Source organism: Notothenia coriiceps, unplaced genomic scaffold (genome assembly GCF_000735185.1).
Source record: "Notothenia coriiceps isolate Sejong01 unplaced genomic scaffold, NC01 NC01_scaffold00003522, whole genome shotgun sequence".
Taxonomy (NCBI): domain Eukaryota; kingdom Metazoa; phylum Chordata; class Actinopteri; order Perciformes; family Nototheniidae; genus Notothenia; species Notothenia coriiceps.
In genome coordinates this window covers 25,466-39,903 of record NW_011336223.1, presented here as the reverse complement: position 1 = coordinate 39,903, position 14,438 = coordinate 25,466, and the positions used below count along the sequence as shown (strand labels likewise).

The 14,438-nt window shown below is 39.4% G+C and overlaps 3 protein-coding genes across 4 annotated transcripts in view; 1 reads left to right on the top strand and 2 right to left on the bottom strand.

The window, feature by feature from the left end:
• Nucleotides 1-596: 596 nt before the first annotated feature.
• eif4ebp1 (eukaryotic translation initiation factor 4E binding protein 1) lies at nt 597-6,192 on the top strand. Its single transcript, XM_010766702.1, has 3 exons — nt 597-1,130; nt 3,503-3,691; nt 5,522-6,192. Exons 1-3 carry the CDS (start codon nt 995-997, stop codon nt 5,551-5,553), a joined length of 357 nt encoding a protein of 118 aa, XP_010765004.1. The 5' UTR covers nt 597-994; the 3' UTR covers nt 5,554-6,192.
• Nucleotides 6,193-9,275: 3,083 nt separating this feature from the next.
• LOC104941579 (nodal homolog) lies at nt 9,276-11,342 on the bottom strand. Its single transcript, XM_010766701.1, has 3 exons — nt 11,034-11,342; nt 9,797-10,641; nt 9,276-9,650 (listed from the first exon to the last, which is right to left on the bottom strand). Exons 1-3 carry the CDS (start codon nt 11,296-11,298, stop codon nt 9,498-9,500), a joined length of 1,263 nt encoding a protein of 420 aa, XP_010765003.1. The 5' UTR covers nt 11,299-11,342; the 3' UTR covers nt 9,276-9,497.
• A 472-nt stretch (nt 11,343-11,814) lies between these two features.
• The window catches only part of dguok (deoxyguanosine kinase), a 4,932-nt gene continuing 2,308 nt past the window's right edge, over nt 11,815-14,438 (bottom strand). For both annotated transcript variants that reach the window (XM_010766698.1, XM_010766700.1), the window contains 4 exons: nt 13,236-13,383; nt 12,973-13,088; nt 12,422-12,521; nt 11,815-12,236 (listed from right to left, as the gene is read on the bottom strand). In XM_010766698.1, coding sequence (XP_010765000.1) covers nt 12,210-12,236; nt 12,422-12,521; nt 12,973-13,088; nt 13,236-13,383 — 391 coding nt within the window. In that variant the 3' untranslated portion in view covers nt 11,815-12,209. The remainder of the gene's footprint in view (nt 12,237-12,421; nt 12,522-12,972; nt 13,089-13,235; nt 13,384-14,438) is intronic.

The window sequence follows — 14,438 nt, the reverse complement described above, 5'->3', positions numbered from 1 at the left end:
CATGTAAAAGCCTTTTAATCCAATGAAATCCGAGGACATCTATTGACAATTAACTCTGTACACCAGCTCAACATTTACAAAAATTAATAAAGAAATGAAATGTCTTTGTCTACAGTGTATATACTTCTGTGTGAGATGCATGATCCACTCGTGCACGCAACTGCTGATGATTATACTGTAATTGGAACAAAACAAGTTTTATATGTTGAACTGCCTTAGGCTTTATCATGTGCATACTGCTGCTATGAATAGGAAACCATACTATGAGCCTTCCAACAAAGTACCAACAACGTACAGGTTGACAAATTGATGCACCAGTGGCTCAACCATGTTTGTCTTAAAAAATAATATTAACAAAAATGTAAGTAATGTATTCATTATCACTATCCATTGAATACACGCAGTCCTGCAAACTGGCAACTATTGCTTGTGTTCAGCAGAGGCTAAATATAATTAAACAGTTCCTCTAGAAAGGTAATAAGAAGTTAAAAGTATCCTGTTTATCCTGATGACCTTCTAACAATCAAATCATGAAGTTTATATTAGGACATTGAGGCTCTATTAAGATAACAGAGGGTGATATGAACTTTGTCCAATCGTTGTAAAGACATGACGTGCCAGCAGAGGGCGGAACAAGTTAATGTTGTCCATCTCAGGAGATTTGTCCCTGCAGCCTTTCTGCAGTCTGTCCGTCTGTGTGTTGTTTTGTGTGCATGAGAAGGGTGACTAGAAGCAGAGGAACGCGTGCACAGGTCTTTTTTTTAAAGAAAGCACCTGGACACGTTGTGTGTGAGACATGTTGTAATGTCACGAGTTTAGATACTACATTTCATCATTTGCACTTAAAAAAAAGAGCTATTTATTTGTATTTAACCGAAAGAAGCTGTATTGTTGAGCCAAAGCAGGCGCGGTGTGGCTTTATTGTTTTGTGAAACCAGTACTTTCTGCCTGTTTCATTCTATTTAGTTAAATAGTGTTACTATAAGAGAAAAAGATGTCCACTGAATTCCTGAAGACCACTGCCAAGGCCATCCCGTCGACCAGGAGGGTGACCATCAACGACGCGGCGCACATGCCCAACGATTACTCCACTACTCCCGGAGGAACCCTGTTTAGCACGACCCCCGGTGGTACGTACCAAGTTAAACATGTGCCAATAATAAGATATGCAGTTTGCTACAGTCATATAGGGGTTTCACTCGTATGAATAAACAGCTGTATTGTCAGAGGGTGAAGCAGGAAAAGCTCAGGCTAACTCCATGAGGTCTGCTGCTGTCACTGTGCACAGCCAGCTGCTAGCATTGCATCAGCTAACTGCTAAAGCTAACTAGCACATTTTTTACTGAAAAACAGAGAAGGAATTACTGGCTCTGATGCAGTGGTGTAAAGAAACTAAGTACATTTACTCAAGTACTGTACTTAGCTAGACTTTTGAGAGACTTGTACTTTACTTTAGTATTTTTGTTTTTTACTACTTTGTAGGCCTACTTTTACCCCACTACAATCCAGAGGTAAATATTGTACGTTTACTCTATTACATTTGTTTGGTACCTTTAGTTAGATTAATGTGAAATGTACACTTAAATAATACTTTATTTACACCTGGAGTCAAATTCACAAGCTACCCTGCAGTAAACAAAGTCATTAAAACCTGTTTTTAAGTCCTGAGAAAGTCAAATAAGATTTGTGTGTAAAACTACACTGCGTATCCAAAAAAAAGTAACTTTGATTTAACTAGGCCAGTAGGCAAGGGCTTTCCTCTTGATAATAACTGCAGCGATGTATATGTTTTAGCTGAATACACGTTTTTTAACCTTAACTGATGCACTTCTTTAATGTTGGTTCTTTCTGATGTAAAGTCAAGGTTGTAACTGTTTGCAATAAAGTTGTGGGGCGCTGAACTGTTCTTTTGATTCTTATGCATTTTGATATATGATACTCATTCAAATTTGAAGGAGGGTGAACAAGCATCTTGAGGAACATTCATCATTAACTCCTCCAAAAAATATAGTTTATTTAATAATAACACTGAATATGTGAATCGTAACAGCGATTGACAGCTGATAGGAATAATATGATTGTTAATATTATCATATTAATTCAGACAAACATCGATGAGACAGTTAGTTAATTAATGTACTTATTGCAGCAGTACTTTGGTACCCCTGCTTGTCTTTTATTTGTTATTGTTCAGTTAAAATTCATTCAATTATGTCTGCCACCTTATATATTTCTATTTAAGGCTTTACTGATGTGCCACAATAATGTCACCTAATGTTATTCAGTTAAAATATCAATATTGTGGCTTTCCAAGTTAACATTGATTGATATGACTGCGATTAAATCAGCATATACTTCTGCCAGGGGATGCCACCCCTCAAAATCTCCTACCACCCCATGAATATTTGTCTCTGATGCAATAAAGTAATTATGACCATGGTTATTTGAATTGTAGAAGCTCAAATCACAGCTTCCTAGTGAAATGAGACGTGTTTACAGTGTTGTTTTTAGGTTTTATCAGCTGATCTGTGAAAGTTAGCGACACCTAACTGTCCTCTGCTGCTAATGACGTTTGTGGTGGTCTTACGTCACTGACAACTAAAGCTGTGATTGGTCCTTTCCAGAGTGAGTTTATTAACTGGTGTTCAATTAAGAGGACGTTTTAAATAGACTGTTTACCTTTTTTATAAGAACACATCGTAATGAAAAACATGAGAGACTTAGAAAAGTATTATTTAGTCATCTTTAGATTGGTGCTCATTGATCATGTGGCGTAACCAGAATCAGAATTTCCTTTTTCTTTTCAAGTAAGTTTTCCATTATACAAGGAATTTGCCCTCAAGTGTTTGGTTCATACAATAAACAAATGAAATGAAAATACAGGCACAGTTCTGCAAGAGCCAAGAACATGAATATATATAATAGAGAAGTAACAATATAAATATGAAAAAACATATCTACAATTTAACAGTTTTAGAATGACAGAGATGTATAGTATGTGCAAGATGTGATCAGGGGGTCCGCAAACGTTCACAGTCAAAATAAACGCCTCCCCTGTGGGTTGTGTGAGTTTCATATGCACAGCTGATGTACAGTACAAACCCAATAAGACTGAAATCATTAGTGGGTTTATATTTCTAGACTCTGGGGTCCATTGCAGTTCAACTTTTACCAGTGCTAGTACCTTTTCTACTTCTGAAGTTTGATTTATACATGATACATAAATAAATCGGTACACATTGTGTCCCTGTGTATGCCACTTCTTGTCATTTAATTGTTTGAAAGCCTAATATGTTAGATCAGACTTAATTGTCTAGAATTAAAGTTCTACTAACAATAATAATTGTTAGTGCTATACTAGGCCAAAGCGCTAGACTAGATACATAAGGCATAAGAGCAAATAAGTAACAGAAACATTGAAGCATAAAATCCTATTAAATTGCTCTGTCTGAACTGCGAGGTTTCTCATCATCCCTCTCTTTCTTGCCTCTTCTCTGGAAAGGTACAAGAATCATCTACGACAGAAAGTTCCTGCTGGGTTGCCGCAGCTCTCCGGTGGCCAAGACTCCTCCTCATGGTCTGCCTAACATTCCCGGGGTGACCAGTCCTCCCTCCAATGAACCCAGGAAGAAGGCCCCTAATGCAGAGCAACTGAACAACAAAACCACTGCTCCTGAGAGCAGTAGCACTGGTATGTTCACACACATCAGAGCAACATCACACATGATGTTGCTCTTTGTGGAAAAGGTTAAATGTATGTTGGACACGAGCCCATATGTAGCTGCTGTCTTCCTTGATCTCAGGAAGGCTTTTGACACTGTTGACCACCAAGTGCTTCTTACAAAGCTGACGTGTTTCAATTTTTCGGCAGATTCAATACAGTGGGTTAAGTCTTACTTATCGAACAGTAAACAGTGTGTTTTGGTTAACGGAGCCAAATCCCCCACCTTGTGAACCCTGTTGGGGTTCCTGTTGGGGGTTCCACAAGGTTCCATTCTTGGACCATTACTGTTTTCTCTGTACATTAATGACTTGCCTAATGTATGTCCTGATTTGAATGTGCCGATGATGCGGTCATCTTTGTACACGGGAAAAATACTGAAATGATCTCATCCTGTCTCTCAAATGCTTTGGACAAGGTTCAACACTGGCTGAACAACATTTGCTTACAGTAAAACGTAAAAAAACCAGTATGCTTGATGTTCAGTAAACGACCAGTCAAAATAGAAGGATCCAATGTGTTTTTAAACGGAGCAGAATTAGAACTAGTCCCCCACTTCAAGTATCTTGGAATCATATTGGACTCGAACTTGACTTTTAAGAAACATATCAAGAAAGTATCCAATACCGTTAAATTGAACTTGCAACATTTTAAACAAATTAGACCTTTCTTCACTGTCAATGCTGCAAAGTCATACCTCCACTGTATGATTCTATCCCACATTGAATACTGTTTCACAAACTGGTCTATCAAGCTATCAAGGTGTTTGACAGAAAGCCAAATTCATATCACCACTGTACCATCCTTGAAAAACACAATTTCTTGAGTTTTGTCTTTTAAAAGTATGTGTTTTTAATGTGCATTGTCCCGGTTCAAATAAACGATTAAAAAAATAGACTTTGCATCTGGAGAGAAGGATTCTGACCTAACCGTTTTCTCTGGAGTTTACTGTCCACGCATGTTTTCACTTACTGGAAATATTTTGGTTTGGTTTAGGTAAGGTGTGGCGCTTGGGTTAAAGAGTGCAGGACATGAGGAAAACAATGAGGTCACATAGCTGTAGCAAAACGTTTTCACTAGCAACCAAGCTTCATGCTGTTTCTTAATTAAATGGATCTTAAGTTATCAGCGTCAGACCGTACAAACAGAAATCTCTCTGTCGTCACTTCATTTAGACATTTTTCGTGTTTATTACATTATTCTTTACGTCCAGTACAAGTGAAGCAGACAATTGTTCTCACATACAAATTCAGGCAGGTCATCTCAGGGTTGCAGTAGGTGAACTCAAGAGTTAATTCAGCTAACCACTGAAATAAACAGCACTCAGGAATCCTTCGGGTTGGGTCAGTTATTTCTCCCAGTGGGGAAACAGCCTGCAGTGACACACTACCAGACCCTATTTAATCGCTGAACATTTTTATTTAAGACGTCTGGAACTCAGCTAAGGGCTGATATGTGTCCTGATATATTTGTTTTTCTTTATTTGATAAACTCACAAGAAGTTGCAGTCAATCAGAACCAAGCATATATTATAAATACATTTATTTAAAATAATTAAATGCATTTTAAGTTAAATGACTGCGTTGAAAACATATTAGTTGTGACTATTTGATTTTCTTGTCAAATTAAACATTTCTCATTCCCTCTATGGGTATCAAACTGTGCAATTAGCTATTTTCCTTCCAGGATGTTTTTATCACAAAATGTTATCAGTTACTGCTCAATTAACTTATAATATGCAACTGTTAATATAGAAAACACTTTTTAGCTTGTTCTAATCAATACATATGTTTTTTCTAGGTGATGACTCACAGTTTGAAATGGACATCTAGGTGGTCCTGAAAGCAGTATTAAGATATCAGACGTACCAACACGATGCTGTGAAGAGAGGCTTTGAAGCACCATCTCCTGCCTCATCAACCATTCCATGTAGACGGAGGTTTGCCCTCAGTATCTCCAGTGTCTTAGTGTTTCAAAGTCTGTCTTTATCAATCTCCTTTGCTTGTTTTGCCCAGAACAAATCTTTAATGAAACGTTTTCTGTCTGCCTCTGGCTTGTTCTGATTTATGTGTGACAAAGTGTGCCTTCCTCTTGTGGCTAGAAGTTTAAAGTCAACACTGAGAAGTACTTACAGTAACAACGACAAAGCCTCATCTCTGAGATAAATGAATGAAAATGATCAACAATAGAAAAAATAATAATGAAATTTTTCTGAATTTAAAACTATTCCAAAAGGGTTTTTCACTTGATGTGCTTTTATTTCCACTCATTTCCTGACAACTCTCGTCAGATATTGCCTTGCAAAGCTCAATATACTGTATCTTTTGTTGATTGTTCTCTTTAAAACAAGTCCTTCAACTGAAGTGTCATACAGTGAATGTAAAACATAATTTTGTTGATGACATTTTTGAAACAGATTTTCACACGGTTTGTAGGGTGATCGAGCATTAAAGCAAACACTATGAAGCAAACATTGTCTTTGTCATCTATTTGATTGTGTGCTGGTCATCTCAGTGGTTTGTATGTTTAATAACCATGGACATGTGTTCACTGGTCTGAATACACATTTCTCTGGACAGTTTCATCTGAAAGAGCAAGTGCTAACTTATTTTTTGCAGTATTATAAAGTAAAGATTTGATTACCACAACTAAGTTTATAGCAGTTCCTTATATAAAGTAAAGATTTGATTACCACAAATAAGTTTATAGCAGTTCCTTATATAAAGTAAAGCCAATAAACATTTTAGTATGATAAACCTTGACTATGACATGTTGCTTAACAGCCTTTAGCACTTCCTGTGCTTCACTGATTCAGCACAAGTCATATCAGAGGAATTCCTCAAGGAGCCACCTCAGCTGATAACCTCGGTCAGTGGACTGTATAAAGAGAGGTCAATATACAACGGTACATAGCTGGGAGAAACTCCCTGCTTACGAGCTAGAAAGGGCAGTGTCATCATACAACATTTCCCCCTCTGGCTGGCTCCTTGTTGATTCACTGTTTCCAGGGTTCATTCTGAAACGGCTTACCAGGCTGTTCCCTTTGCTATTTTATTATAAAGATGCTTCTAAATAATGGATGTCCCTGAATAACTGGCAGTACTGCACTAAAAGATTCAGGAGCACAAGCAGCTGTGTAAAGTTGTGCTGTCTAAATTGTTCTCTTTTGTCTTCAAAGGTTGTGCAAATGGGACAAATCCATTTCTACAGATTGGGTTCAATGGTAAACATAACATTTAATTACCAAATCACAGGGTATTTTATTGCTCAGTCTGAATCAAAATATTCTCCCTTCCCTTCCAAACTTTGCACGTAAAATGTTCTACTGAGAGAATTCCCTTCTAGAAACACGACTCAAGTTTTTCAAAGTCGCAGGAAATGTAGGTCATTTGAAGTCCTTTAAAAAGCACAATAAAACAAAGTGAACCCCATTCTCAACTTCACCAAGCTTGAGCATCAAACGAGAGGTCCTGGAGTGCTTTAAACCTGCTGGCATCTAGGCTTTTGGTAATGTTCCTAAGCGTAACTGCTTACAAATGATACATCCCATAAAGTCCGTAACTGGACTTATTCTGTACGAGACACTTAGTTTGTAGTGTTTGCTTGTATCACAGATGTCACGTCTGAAATAGCTGTTTATTGGTCTATTCGAGAAATGCTTAACAGGACCTCATGTAGCAGAAAGAAGGACGGTTGGTCCACTTATTTGAACATAACACATACAAGAAACATTTTGAGAATGCTGTATCATGCCCCATCACATGTTTTATTTGTAATTGCAAGGTTTGCTCAGGTTGGAATAGATGTGTGAGATCTGATACGTGATTTAAAGGTGATGATATCCAGCCTCTGCCACTTGTCTTGTGTCAAGGTTCCTCCTCTGCTTTATTATTGCAAATGGACCTGCCTTGAATATGGTATATGGCCAATTATAAGCAAAAACAATAGATTAGATAATTATAGTGAGATTTAGTGAGAATATTAAGCACATGATAACATGTTCTGATAATGTTAGCTTGTAGCTCTCTTGTCTTTAAATTGTCACGCCGGAAATCATGCCAAACACCTGGTGAATAAAACGGAGAGCTGTGAGGGGACTGGTCTTGGGACTGATATGTGGATTGAACAGTTTCAGCTGATCAGTTCCAGTCCACCCTGTCCTTCCTCCACAGAAGCCTCAGCATCCAGACGTTGACTCTCTCCATTCCCTCCTTGCTCTCTGTTTGTTTGGGGTCTGAATCTCCCCTTGTCACCTCTGCTTCCTGGCACCCCCAGCCCCCTCCCCTACATAAACAAGTGCTACTGCTTTTCTCTCCCCTTCACTCTACTCTTTGTGTACTCCTACTCCGCTCCTCTGTTTGATCACAATCAACAAAAGAAGCCTGGCCAGAAAGGACACTAATGACCTCTGATGATGTGTGTGCTGTAAAAGGCCCAGAGATGTGGATTGGAGGTGAGGAAGGCAAATACACTTAAATGTTAGCTGGTTACAAGTCAGAGGACAAGTGGGATTAAGATGAGTGTCTACGAGCAGGTTGAGCCCCCGAGAAGTGCTTTTTGTGAGTGTTTTTCATTCTGTATAGTCACTGCTGAGAGATTCAATGGAAATCACCACACATTAAGTCCAGATAAAAGCTTCTTTTTAAACATTGCAGACTTAAAGGTTTTGCGTGGAGCAATATAACACACTTTAAATAGAAAAAGCAACTTAATAGCTTATTGTAAAATGTGATTAGTTCTTTATCTATGGCACTGAGATATTTTATTTTTATCTTAATGTATTTGTCTCCCTTTCCCCAGGGTTCATAGGTTCAATTAGACCAGGGGTGTCAAACTCAATTTCACCACGGGCCACATCAGCATTATGGTTGCACTCAAAGGGCCAGTTGTAACTTTAAGAGTATACAGAAAGACATGTATAAATATTGAATATATAAAATAATATATTACATGATTGCCTCTGCATTGGATTATTATCGGATAGGGTAACTTCTTAATTAACTACTACGTCTGAAAGCAGAAGTCTGGGGCAAATAATTGCAAGTCTCTTCAGTGAGAATGTCACAATATGATTTTTGTGGAAAAACAAAAAACAAGAAGTGACATTTGGAGAAAAAAAGTAACATTTGGAAAAAAAATCTATTTATGAGAAAAAGGCTAATTCTAAGAAAAAAGGCATATTTGGCTAAAAAAAGTGAAATTCTGAGAAAAAGTCAAATTTGAGATGCATTGTGGGACATGCCGTTTATGGGCAACGTGCTTCTGTAAAGTAGCATGTAACCGTATAATAAACATATTATATTCTTTGCAAGCTCTTGTGGGGCCACATAAAATGAAGTTTTGGGCCGGATTTGGCCCCCGGGCCTTGAGTTTGACACCCCGGGAATTAGAATATTCAAGTGCCAAATATTGATTAACTATATGAAAAATGTAAGAGTTGAGCATCCCAAAAACACAAGACACCACGTTCATGTCAAAATAAAATGCTTTAATATGTTTTCACATTTTATGTACAAAATATACATTACAACGTATAAATAGATATAACATTTGCATAACAGAGCTTTGCCTTTACTAAAGATATATACTATAGTGTACCACCCAGTATGGATGAAATATAATCTCATTCAAACATAACAGTCAGATTATGTCTTTTGTTGTAAAAGGACATGACTTGGAATATATTTGAACATTAATGTTTACATATTGATTTAAAGTTCAAGAGTACGCTCCGTCAACATTTGCTCTTGTTGATGGCAGTGAACATGCTGGCCCTTCAGTGACATCCACACTCTTCAACAACCATGTCCTCGTGGTGCCGAAGGGTCAAATCATCGCTCTCGTAGTACAGCATGGAGAGCGGGCCGAGGCGCGTCGGCACACAGGACGGGCAGGACCCTCTTTCTGGATGGTGATGTTTCAGGAGGCTCTGAAAAAGATAGGAATAATTCACATGAATAACACGAACAACATATACTCTTATAATCGCCTCTCCAGCTAGAACAACCCACCCTCTGGTTCCCAAGGTAAACACAGTAGACATGTGAAAAATAAGCATTAAAGTTGTCATCTCACCTGCATGTACGCATGGTTGGTAGGGTTGAAGGACTCATCCAGTGGTGTGGGACACTCTCCCTCACAGCGAAATGCATTGAAGCGCTTAGGGTGCACAATCCACTCGTCCCAGCCGATGTGGTCGAAGTCCACCCACATGTCGACCCTGCGACACAGCGGCCGCTGGGACGGCTCTGCTGCTGCTGCTGCTGATGCTGCAGGAGGAGTAGGTGGAGGGTTAGGTGGAGGAGGTGTGGGTCCTGCAGGCACCCTCATCCTCTCCATCCTGTTCCTCTTGTGGCGTCGACTTCGGCTGCTGACTCTGTCCATGGTCACATACTTGGAGTTCTCCACAGTGTGAATGAGACTGTATGCCGTGTGGCCTTCCTGGGGCACGTTGTGTTTGGAGAAGACGACCATCATGACCCGGTTCACGGTTGGGTGGTGGGTTTTTCTTTGCCTCAATCCCAAAGTCTTGAAGAGGAACTGCCCAGAGACCTCCCCTTCGTCCCCGGCACCGCTCCCATGGTCTGCGTCAGGTTCTCCTGAGGCCTCCTGGCTCGACAGTCTGTCTCCCTTGTACAGCCAGAAGTTTAACAGAGCGGTCACATTAAAAACCTTCCAGGTGGACTTTGAGCTGCTGGCTGATGTGCTGAAGCTCCCCAGGAAAAGATGCTCATCCTGGCATGATGTGCTGCCCAGCTCACAACTCTGCTTTCTGGAGTGATATAAATCCACGGTGGGACGCTTAGATTTGGAGAAAGCAGGCAGTCTGATCCGAAGTTCTGCCAACTGGACAAGCTCACTAGCAGAGATGGATGACATGTCAAAAGTGACTGTCCATTTTTCACCCTCTTGATGGCAACCTAAAAATGAGACAAAACACATGAAGGAGATTGCAGATTCACCAGTCTGGAGGATTCTGGACAAACCAGATCTCTGGACAGATGTCAAAACACTGGAGTGGGAGGGTGAACAGGACAGGATGTGTATTGAACCCCCCTGTGCAAGGACGTCTGAGGGCTAATATACACACCCTCTCACATAAAACAGAGAAAGCCTTTAAAGTGGAATAAGCATTTTGACACTTGCTGGGTTGTAAAAAGGGAGGCTCTGATAACACAGATAATGCACCAACCAGAGAGCTGCTGGAGGAGAGTACTCACTAACAGAGAGTAGAAACTAACATAAAGTATATAACATGCTGTGTACCCAATAATGGGGGAAAAAACACAAAATAATTAAACTGTTTACTCACCTTTGGCTGTCAAACTTAGCACGGAGTCAGAGCTGTCACCTTGCATTGTAACGGTGTCGATAGCTACAGACGAGGAGAAATCAGCAGTCTTAAAGGAGCGGTACAGTTGCATCATGTACAGGGGATAACTGCTGCGATGATTAAATGACAGATTTGTCAACGCTAAACTGGTCTCCAGGCCTGTGAGAAGTCTGTGCCCATGACTGGAGAAAACAAACCCAAAAGAGCAGAGGAGGAACGTGCAGAAAACCGACTGGACTTCCATTTGAACTGAAACTTAAGAAAATCTACCTCAGAAATAATGAGAGGCAAAGATGTCCTTCCTTCCTCCAGCTAGTCTCAGGCTGAAATGATGCTCTGTGCAGACGGAGCTCCAGACAGGCCCCTTTATAGTGGACAGCTGCCCTTTGATGACCCCTTACCACTGCAGGCATTTGAACAGCCCCTCTGATCACCAGAGCACACCAGAGGGGGGGGGGGAAAGAAAACATTTAGCCAAGGTCATTGTCCTGTCAAACTGCCTTTATATTCACTCAGGAGCCTAATCCTTTAGAAATGTAAAGTTCCATTAACAAATAACACTTGAAATGTTGTACGGACATTAGCCCCTTTGTGTTTACTGACGGGGGCGAGTAATGCAAGACTTCACACTTAATAGAAACTAAGAGTAAAGGACAACATTTACAGATAATCTTTAATAAGGAAATAGAAACAACTTCGAAAAATAAAACAAAAGGTGTTGAACAAACCTATGAACAAACAATAAATACTATACTTGTATTGATGGCTGGTTCCTTGTCAGTTAGGAATGTGTTGAACAATAACGTAAAGAAAATGTAGGATGATCAGTAAACAGTGTTTGAAATGGTCATATTATAGATAGGAGTAAACAGTACAGTAGAATGAACTTATACTACCCAGAGCAAATACAAATTAAAAACATGCAAACTACAAAAAGATTTTAAAAATCTACAATGAGAAGTCTATGTAGAGGTCATATTTCTATACAGACAAAACTCAAGCTGCGTGTTTCATATATTGTGATCCTGCAGCTTATTAATAAGAGAAAACTTGTATGTAACTCCATTTCCTTCACTCTGAGAGGTTCGTCTGTCTGACTGAGGTCCGACTGGTTTCATCTGCTACCCGCTGCTGACTGTATCGGATGATGTCTTCTCATAAAGCACTGAAGAAGTTCTTTATCTGTGTATGAAAAGGTATTTTAGGATCATGATGGATAAGAAACATGAAACACATCAAACGTCAGATCAGAAAACTTCAATGTGTCGGGGCAGTGATTGTCTTTGGACCAAAAGCTGATGAGAAACTAGGTCTCAGACATTTGTATGCAGCCCTCGTCTGGTTTAGAGTGCAATAAATAAACATACCTTTGTTATAAATTCCTCCTGCACGACTGGGTCACTCTTAAACTCCACACTGGCATCGAGTTGTAACACAGGTATTTGCTTCAACTTCTCAAAATGTGTTCTGAAAAGAGAGAGTAAAGCTGTTTTTCACTGAACACCTCAGACCACACACTGCTGACCGTCATCTGTTCACAGCCCGGTAGCGAACAGCTGCGAGGAAAGGCTTTTAAAATGGTGACGGACCAACAGGAATCCATAGAGCCTCCTGTAATATAGTGGCTGCACTGGTGGTGTTTGTCATTTTACTTTCTTAGTTTAAAGGAAATGGGATAGTTTGTAGGATAGTTTACAGATAGTAAAAACTAAACAAAGACTTAAATGCTTATTTACACTGCGCACATCCAGCCTGCATTCACCCTGTTTTTCAAAAAGTGGCTCAAAAATGATCTGTCATCTATTGCTTCAAAAAGCCATGTGTTTTTTTTCTTTCCTGATTTAGGGATCATTCAAAAATATTCCAAAAACAAAAACAGAAGTCGGAACATCAAACACATTATCTAATTTTCACTCACTCAGTGCTCTTTTCAACCAGCCACCTCTCATGTTGAACGTGTAGCTTTTCCAGATAGTCCAGTTCCACTCCCTTCTCCTCTGCCCTGCCTCGTCGGTGCAGGCGCTCCAAACATGTCTGAGAAACAACCATTTACAACGTGTTTGAGTCTTTTTTAAAACATATGACAGTACAGGTTAAAGGATGTGCTGTTCAATCAACTACCACAAGATACAATGTCAGAAAACGTGATTTTTCTTGATGAGTTATAGTAACTGTCCTTACCGTTGGTGGGGCTCTGAGGTAGATGATGCCCTCTAGCTCCACCTGGTGTCCGAACTGTTCCACTAGGAGGGAGTGCCAGTCCTGATAGACAGCCCACTCTGTAGAGTTGATGCAGTCCAGCTCAAACATGTTCAGGGCAAAGATGTATCTGACAAGACAGAGGAACAACTTTAGTTTAACCAAACAAAAGAAAAGGTTTTCAATTAGTTAAATAACACATAAAGTTAATAAATAAATGAATGTACATACTATACTATCGACATATGTTATGTCTACATGCCAAGGCACACAGGGGGATAGGATACTGGTGTGTATAACTTGTCCTCTCCACTGACCAGAACATTTTTATATTGGGTCATTCTTAGTGAATATATGTTTTACCGTAGAATTTGTATATATACTTTGCTGTTATGTTATTTGTATTTAATTAATTATTTTGTAATTCATCTCCTGTTTAAATATCCTTAATGCAGCTGAACACACTGAGCTGCTGTTAACAACATCATTTATCCATTGGATGACATAAAGTATCGGATCTGAGTCACATATTCCATTCATGATCATTCTAGGCTCTACCTAGACTAGGAATGCGAATCTGAAGAAATTGCTCGTTGGGAATGCTCATGCGAAAGAGTGATGACTAAAGTGCGGTATGCTGAAATGGTAAGTTAAGAAGAAAGTGGAGAGAGATTCTAGATTGAGAATATATGAACGAACCTAGAGCGGTTGAATGTGTGACGAAGAAGAAAAGAGAAGTAAAAAGGCATTGGAAAAGCAGCAGTAATATTTGGATACGAAACTTTTAACTAATTTGATGATGTGAGTGCGAATTGATATGTCGCCAGCCAACGGCATTTGAGTGACATCCCATAATAAAAGAAATCTCAAAACGTTTTCCCTTCTCATCTTTTTTTTCTGTACACATGTGAAGTTTGTTCATTATATCGTCTTTTTACTGACTGTGATCATTCTACTGATGAAAACCCCATATTTTTTTTTAGGCTGGACCATTAACCATTATCTGATGGAGTTACAGGGACATCTGTTTTATGGCGAGATGCGTTTCCATGGCATAATCATCTGTTCTGAATGAGAGATAAACTCTTACATGTGATACGTTTGTGAAGGAACCTTAACAGATATCGGGTGAAATTTCAGAAGCCGTGGAAGCATGGAAGAGCTTGAGAGCATCTGAAGTGTACT

What these genes read in the sequence shown, in the direction of transcription:
- LOC104941579 (XM_010766701.1), bottom strand. Translation starts at nt 11,298, where the DNA reads ATGGAAGTCCAGTCGGTTTTCTGCACGTTCCTCCTCTGCTCTTTTGGG. An exon ending in GCTAAGTTTGACAGCCAAAG is followed by an intron (nt 10,642 to 11,033) that starts GTGAGTAAACAG and finishes TCTCATTTTTAG; the next exon opens with GTTGCCATCAAGAGGGTGAA. An exon ending in CCAACCATGCGTACATGCAG is followed by an intron (nt 9,651 to 9,796) that starts GTGAGATGACAA and finishes TATCTTTTTCAG; the next exon opens with AGCCTCCTGAAACATCACCA.
- eif4ebp1 (XM_010766702.1), top strand. Translation starts at nt 995, where the DNA reads ATGTCCACTGAATTCCTGAAGACCACTGCCAAGGCCATCCCGTCGACC. An exon ending in GTTTAGCACGACCCCCGGTG is followed by an intron (nt 1,131 to 3,502) that starts GTACGTACCAAG and finishes TTCTCTGGAAAG; the next exon opens with GTACAAGAATCATCTACGAC. An exon ending in TCCTGAGAGCAGTAGCACTG is followed by an intron (nt 3,692 to 5,521) that starts GTATGTTCACAC and finishes TGTTTTTTCTAG; the next exon opens with GTGATGACTCACAGTTTGAA.